We start from the raw sequence: 8,187 nt of genomic DNA, 5'->3' as shown, positions 1-8,187 counted from the left end.
GCTGTTAAACCGGTTGGTGGCGTGATTACTGGAAAAAAGACCTCTTGAATTTTTGTTTGACCGGTGCGAGTCAGCGTTACATAGATCAGTTATAAGTTGTGATTTAGGTCAAATTTTCTCAATAAAATGGTAAGATTGATAAATGTATAAAATCTTGAATTTGCAGAGATTATATATATAATATAAATCGAAAGTATAGGCCTAGTAATGTTTATGAACTGATTACATTTAAAAACTTTACCACCACCATCAACCGGCGGCGGTTGTGGTGCGAATTCAATGTGTAGGTAGCTGTCACTGGTTGTATTAATTCACAGCAATATATTACTTTAGGCTAGGCACTGCTGAATAAAAAGAAATATGGCTAGGCCTTTATAGACTTTTTATAGTTATCATTCATAATGATATGAACAAAAATAACTTCACAATCGAAGACTCGGCTAATATGGAGTTTGAAGGAGTAATTTGTCTCCCCACAGTGCACACACCCACACACTGAAGTTATATAAACCTACACAGTTTCTTGTCATCCACATTTCTTGCAACCAACCAGCAGATCTTTCAAGTATGATGATAATACAATAATGTTTTTAAATATTTATTTCAGGCCCTTCGTGTCGTCGTAACTGGTGCTGCAGGGCAGATTGCCTACTCTCTCTTGTATTCTATTGCCAAAGGAGATGTGTTTGGTAGTAATCAGGTAAAGATACCTTTTTAAATTATGCTCAAATATTTTCATTTAAATTATGCTCTATGATTTTGTGCCATTGCATTGTTACAGAGTTATTTCGAGTGATCCCCCCATCTCCCTCTAAATGTGTGCACATTTCTCCTGATTGTTTTGGATATAAAGAAACATCAAAACAGTGCATACATTATAATTTAGGCTCTATTATAATACTAGGCCCACCTTTTTATATTAAGGCAAAACATCACACATTTTCCCAAATCACATGAGCATTTACCTTGCTTTGATAAACCCTGGTATACCATTGATAGGTGCTGTGTTTGGATATATTTAAAAGATTAAGATTATGCTTTATTTATAAAGTCTCCTGATATTTCAAGTTGGAAATCATGTGCTCATCTCTGAATGTGATACAACTTTTTCATCACTAAAACTTAAATTTAAAAAAAAAATGTATATTTGTTTATATTTCTGTTTAGGAAGTTGAGCTGGTTCTCCTTGATATACCTCCAATGATGTCTGTATTAGATGGAGTTGTGATGGAATTACAGGACTGTGCCCTTCCACTTGTTAAGAGTATGATTATTTCTACATTTTTGTAAACTTTATACCCCTTTCAGATTGCCTAGGGAGACCCAGAGTTTCAATACATCTGGGCGGACACCATACAAAACATGATTAAACCATGGAGGTATAAAATACCTCCATGGATAACTTACTCTTCATGACACTAAATTGAAACTGAAACTAGAAAATTGATGATAATGATAATGAAGATTTATATAGAGCTATATTCACAATAGCTGTGGACTTAGATGTTAACCTTTTAAACAAAATTCTTCTTCCCTAAGGGTCATGTCAACAGTTGCCAACTATAGCACCATTGAGTTTGTCCACAACAGTGGCTGTGTGAGCTGGTACACTGGGGTAAACCTATACTCGTCTCGAAAGATGTACTAGGTTCTTTAAAGTTTTAGGTGACAGTGCAATAAAAAGTTTATTTTATTATTTGAATAGAGACCGTTGCAACTGCTGATCCTAATGAGGCATTCAAGGCCTGTGATGCTGTCATCATGGTTGGCGCCATGCCTCGGAAGGAAGGTATGGAGCGCAAAGATCTACTGAAAGCAAACGCTAAAATCTTTGAAGGCCAAGGCAAGGCACTGAATGATTTCGCAAAGAAGACAGTCAAGGTAAGTTAACTTTGCAATTTTCCAGTATCATACTGATACTGATACTAAGGAAGATTCTTTGTTACAGTGTCACACATGATCCCTGTACTCTAAAAACAATGTTGCAACTTAAAATAATTCAATGATACATACTAGAGAACTCGCATTTTATGCACATACAGTGTGATGCTGTACTATAGAATGTGTCTGATACTGGACAAAGAATACCATATATTTGAAAAATATTTTCATCTGGTTTTATATTAACTATCTGTATATAATTCTTCATCTGGCAATTACTAGAGTTTAGTGGTTGCTAGTTGTAGGGCATTTACTGAAGTTCTTCGGCTTTTCAGATGAAATGAGTTTGTCATATATTAATGGTTTAATGTAAAGGATTATATAAAGAATGCCATATTTGTCAGTTACAGTACAGAGAATCAGTTGAAGATGCCAACTCATCATTAAACATGACAAAATATAAAAAGATTTGATTTTGAATTTCTTTTTTTTTTTCATAAACCTGTGTCTTATATCAGTGTTTATTCTGTTCTCTAAAACATGTTTTATCCCCTTTGTAATAGGTACTGGTTGTTGGAAACCCAGCTAATACTAACTGTGTGTTGACATTGCGATCTGCTCCATCTATTCCTGCTGCTAACTTCACATGCCTAACCAGACTGGATTTAAATCGAGCTCAGGCACAGGTAATTGTTTTTTCCATCTACAATTAAGAGTGAGGTTGTGTTAAATATTCTCGGAAATAATAATAATACGTCAATCTTATATAGAGCTTAATTCACAAAGCCTCTAAGTTCTCACATTATTACCCCGGTAATGTTTTTTGATCAAAAACATCTAGAAACATACTCCTATAATGTTGCAGCCAGTAATCAGCGCGGTTGTGTTGATCTTTACCAGGTACCCATTTACACACACATGCAAACGTAAGTAAAGTTTCTTGCCTAAGGATACAGGCAATGCGACTGGCTTTGGATCCGATTTCACAATCAGTAGTCCAACATCCAACCGACCCCTTCCTTGGTCCAACACACAGCGCCACACGCCCTTAAATGAGTAAAGCGCAGAATGATTGCTAACCTGAAATGGCTGCATAGTTTTGTGGCACGTCGCAAAAACAAACGACGAAAAAGTGGTGATCTAGATAATAACCCTAATCCAAGAGGTAAGCTAGAAATTCCAACCTCATGCCGATCATCTAAAAATATTAATGTGTTGTTTCTTTTTGCAAAAATAGGTTGCATCACGTCTAGGAAGACCATGTGAATCAGTTCGTAATCTAATAATCTGGGGCAACCACTCCTCAACACAGTTCCCAGATGCTGCCCATGGCAATGTAGTTGGAGCAGATGGGTCAGTTACATCAGTGTATGATGCTGTCAAAGATGACGCTTGGTTAACTGGAGAATTTGTCACGGTCAGTAGTGCTAATGCTGTGACATGACATTAAGGCTAGAAGTCTAATGCAGGTTGCCCTCCATTTCAAGACCACTGTACCACTGCCTCGGATGATCACCTATCTTTTCCCATAGTTGCTACCTCTAATTAGAGACCAAACTCCACGGTTTGGGTGGACCCAACTGAGCAATTTCCTTCAAATCTCCTCCCACTTTAGAATATACTTTTAAATTTATGCATTATTTTGGTAGAACAGCCATTGAAAATCTGACAAATACTGCAGTTTTTTAAATAAATGGAAGGACAAACAAGTTGGAAATTGTTGATAAAAGACTTTAAAGACGAGCCTATTTAGATAAACAGTGCACTAATCAAGTACAAAAAATGATGTGGCTAAGTGTAGTAAGGTAGAGAATGGGCATAATCAAATTCTGTTTACCACCAACTAAATCAAATTTAAACACTGAATAGGGTAATGATACATACAATCATTTATTGGTAACTTTCCAATCTTTTTCCAGACGGTACAAACACGTGGCAGTGCAGTGATCAAGGCCCGTAAGCTGTCCAGTGCCATGTCAGCTGCAAAGGCTATTGGTGATCACATGAGGGATTGGTGGTTTGGAACCAAAGAGGTATTTTCTATATATAATTAATGAAATAAACTTATAAAGATGAAATATTTGTTTTCCTTATTTTGTTTGCTGGGGTTTTGGGAGCTTTGGTATGGAAGATAACAATTGAATAATTAGTAGTATTAGGACGGAATTGGATGTCAAAGCTGTATATGAAAGCATACATGTACAAAAAAATTGCTCAGCATAGACAACGTCGGTTGGCTTGGGGGAAAAGGCCCCTGGTTTAGCACTCCTAAGGGGCCCTCTGACGCTGGGTAGTTGCATTGAGGGCGCTCATGCTCTGGGGCCCCTTTAGCCAGTGAGCGCTCATAGCCATTACGCCACTGACCAGCATTGCATAAGCTTAGCTTTATTATATTTATATGCAATTGCAAAAAAAAAATGTGCCCATAATTATGTTTAAAATATTAATGTTAAAAAAATGATTCTGTGTTTCTTGCCTTTATATTATAAGTTTGTATAAAAATAGGACCATTAATTTTCTTATAAAAAACTTTACCGTTCAGCTATTTTTTGTACATCTTTGGTAACTTGGAATTTTCTCAGAATGAATGGGTGTCGATGGGTGTTCTCTCCGATGGAACAAAGTATGGTATCCCAAAAGACATTGTGTATAGTATGCCTGTTAAAATTGGAGCTGACAAAAGCTGGAGTGTTGTCGACGGCCTAAGCATTAGTGACTTTGCCCGGGAAAAAATGGACATAACCGCAAAGGAGCTTTTGGAGGAGAAAGACATGGCCATTAAGTTTCTAAGCAGCGCTTGACAATTTGGACCTCAGCAAGCCAAGTTATAACCACTCAATCATCCATTGTAAGGAATGGTGCAAATTAGACATAATTATACACTTTTACTTTGTAAACTTTGGGACATAAACAAGCATAATAAACTCCACTCCATTCTTACACATAAATAGGTGTTGTGAAGGCTTTCATGACTATACAAACATTAGGGTAGTTGCAGAAGCTATCACAACACTGATATGTAAAGCATTGGTAGATATTCATTACATTCTATGGGTTTGCAGCTGAAACATAAAATCTATTTATAGTTTACTTAAAGCAAATGTGTAATAATGTCTAATATGCACCAGATCATATAAATCATTTATTCAAATATACTATTGTAATTCCATAGATTATATTTTCATTATTTGTTGATTGTAGATTAAAGTAGAGAACAGAAATCGGCATTTATTTCTTCTATTTTAAAGCCACCACTTTGTGTACAATTTCATATCAGAATTTGTTCATTCACTCTTAAAATGTTTTACTTTGACATTTAACTAAATGTTTTTGGTAAAGGTATTTCCATTTTTAAGCTCTTCACAAAATGTTATAATACATTTTGTGAACTTTTACTTTTCAATTCAACATTTTCTTTTGTTGTACTAAAAACACTAATTTACATATTTCTGTAATAAGCCAGTTTTCTAATGACATATACCAGTACCTCATTTCATTCTTAGGTATTCCATTGAACTGCAATAAACAATTCCTTTGTTGTAAATATAACCATTTAGTAAAGTAAAAATTATTTCATTGATTATTCAATTCAATCAAAATCATATGTGTGAAGTTATGTTGATTTTGCTGTGAAATTGTTAAATGGCTCTGTGAGTTATTGATGTATTGGCCTGTTGAGTTACTGGATACTGTATTCAATTTATATAACATGTGAAATAAATCTACTGCAGGGCTGAAAAGATGGTGAACCTCTTGTGTTTGTTGAGTAACTTTTTAGTATAGACAATTTACTCACTGGTATGCAATAGAACCTTTCCAGTAGTTGGCTCTGCCCAGAGCAGTCTTTGGGCAGCAGTTAAATGCCAGGAGCCCTCTACGCTAAACTGCAGTAGATGCATTTTCACCATCCTCAGATAATAATTTACAAAATTTGTCTCTCAAAGAGATCATTAAAAATACTGAAATTTAGATTTGTATGCTTTCATGATTATGGTAAAAGGGTATAGATACACACTACTGTATACAATAAGTAGCCTGCTGTGTGCCTGATCTATTATTAAAATAAAAGAATGATTATAAAATGAAAATAATGCTACTCATTTTTGTTGTTTTCTTCTGCTTCGGTGTTTGTTGCTGTAAAGGTAAAGCTGACCACGCCTGTAGCCTATTATATGTAAATTTGAAATCAATTTTTTTTGTACGGTAATTTCATGTCGTTTTTGCTGCCACACAGCAGATTACAGTGCGTTAATGCGCATGCTCCAACGTCTAGCCATGGTAACGCGCGCAGCGCGTGATTGTTGCCATTGTATACGTATCGCATTAGTATAGTAACCACAGCATACAAACTCCTAAAGCGAACAAACTTGCACTGTCTTACAGTTTCTCCGAAATTATTTCAGCAAAATTCGTAATGGATTCACGAAAAAACAAACGGTAAGTTACTAAATTATATTCTAAGTGAATTTTCAATCGCATTTAAAGATAGAAAATAGATTTGTGTATATATACGATATAAACGATATGTTTTATACTTATAGCTAGGTACACCACACGCCAATATAATATTGGCCTACATACATAACCGTATTAGTTATTTATACAGAAATAATTTATCATATCATTGTTTTATAAATCCATGTTTTCTTATATAGATTATCTGACGATCGTAGATATAGATCAAACACGGATTTTCAGATCTTTGATGTGCATCCTTCAGATGTCGCTTCTGGATCTGACTTGATGTCATCTAATAAAATAGGATTCTCCCGCCAAGAAGGTAAAACACATGTCTCCCAATTAAGAATCATGTAGGCTACCACTGATGGGGTAGGAGATGGAGTCAAACCAGTCTACCATGCTTCAGCTAAATGGATTTAAATTAAACAAGACCTAATTAAAAGTGTAACTTATATTTTACTTTGCAGACTCAATCAAGTATACAAGAAAGCCTCAAAGAAAGAAGCAGCACGAAAGAAGTCTTCTGGATATGGTTGATCTTGCTGGTAAATCTAGTCCTCTATTTAAAGGACTCCATAGAGGCAACTCTAGCCCAACGACTGCAAGCTGTCAAAAGACGGGCAACCGCTACACTTCTGACACAAGAAAAAAACTTTCAGATGGAAGCGTCGGGCGTACTACTGCCTTATTTCCAACCATCCAGTCAGGAAGCAGGCCATCGCTTGATAATGCTGCTATTGGAAAACGTTCTTCGAATAGCATTGGTCGTCAGACAGCAACAGACAAGAAAGCTGCGAAAAAGCAACCACCAAATGGACGACTAACAAACAGGCCACAACTGAGCCCACCACGGCTGATTGCAACTCGTCTTCCCAGTGATGAAGATACCCATTTGACATTACCATCAATAAATGCCACAGGAAAAATCGCAAAACCCTCAAAAGTAGCACCAAGACCACCAGACCTGACACGACCTCAAAATCAGAGCAGCAGTTTACGTCGAAATTACAAAGGACCTAGGCAATAGACAAACCATACAACAGTGGTATAGGAATTCATAGTATCAGAGACTGTTTTAATGATTTAAATTTATTTGATAGAAAGTTATTCTCAAGATGTTTATACTCCGAGATCGTGATGAAACCCAGAGCCATGTTTCGTTCCAATGATCATGGCAGCGAGCTGAGTACTGTCACAAAATAAACTAAATGTATTCATATGAGAGTGTATCCCAATTCCTAATTAAGCATAGTCTAACTTCGCATGATGACAGTGGATGAAAGCGACCACTCACAAGCTTTGATGATCCGAATGAAAGGAAACCTGCATGGGCACCACGTAATCAAAATAAACATAATTGCATACTTTTTAAACGTCTGAATTAATATGAAATGATTTGAAAATAAAATGTTATACACAAGATAAACTACATTCTCGATGATCAATCTCTTGTGTTTGTTGAGTAACTTTTTTGTACATAGACAACTCGCTGCATTATGACCTCTCCATTAGTTGGCTGGTTGTTCCACACAGAGCCGTCTTTGCGCAACAGTCAGCTCTGCCTCTAATAAACTGCAGTAGATATATTTATCGTCCTCTCGAATAACAATTTGCAAAAGACTGAAATAAAGATGTGTATTCTTTCATGATTATGGTAGAAAGGGTATAGATACACATGGATGTATACACTAAGTAGATTAGACTAAACGACTATACAATGAAAATAATGCTACACATTTTTAGACTTTATAAATGTCACACAGCCGCAATTACGGCTCTTTCGGACATGTAGTTGCTGGTAACCAACGATGAACAACGGTAAATAGCCACAACTGTACACATATA

The 8,187-nt window shown here is 36.0% G+C and overlaps 1 protein-coding gene across 1 annotated transcript; it reads left to right on the top strand.

Moving 5' to 3' along the window:
- The first annotated feature begins 35 nt into the window (after window positions 1–35).
- On the top strand, window positions 36–5,977 carry LOC144851523 (malate dehydrogenase, cytoplasmic-like). The gene is made up of 8 exons (XM_078709034.1): window positions 36–129; window positions 608–700; window positions 1,168–1,264; window positions 1,706–1,881; window positions 2,445–2,567; window positions 3,119–3,298; window positions 3,801–3,914; window positions 4,464–5,977. The coding sequence occupies exons 1-8, from the start codon at window positions 127–129 to the stop codon at window positions 4,680–4,682; spliced, it is 1,005 nt and encodes a 334-aa protein (XP_078565160.1). The 5' UTR covers window positions 36–126; the 3' UTR covers window positions 4,683–5,977.
- The last annotated feature ends 2,210 nt before the right edge of the window (window positions 5,978–8,187 follow it).

The sequence above is a fragment of the Antedon bifida genome, chromosome 9 (genome assembly GCF_963402885.1).
Source record: "Antedon bifida chromosome 9, ecAntBifi1.1, whole genome shotgun sequence".
Classification (NCBI taxonomy): Eukaryota; Metazoa; Echinodermata; class Crinoidea; order Comatulida; family Antedonidae; genus Antedon; species Antedon bifida.
This window is presented reverse-complemented; position numbering and strand designations above follow the sequence as displayed.

What these genes read in the sequence shown, in the direction of transcription:
- LOC144851523 (XM_078709034.1), top strand. An exon ending in TGCCCTTCCACTTGTTAAGA is followed by an intron (nt 1,265 to 1,705) that starts GTATGATTATTT and finishes TTATTTGAATAG; the next exon opens with AGACCGTTGCAACTGCTGAT. An exon ending in TAACTGGAGAATTTGTCACG is followed by an intron (nt 3,299 to 3,800) that starts GTCAGTAGTGCT and finishes ATCTTTTTCCAG; the next exon opens with ACGGTACAAACACGTGGCAG.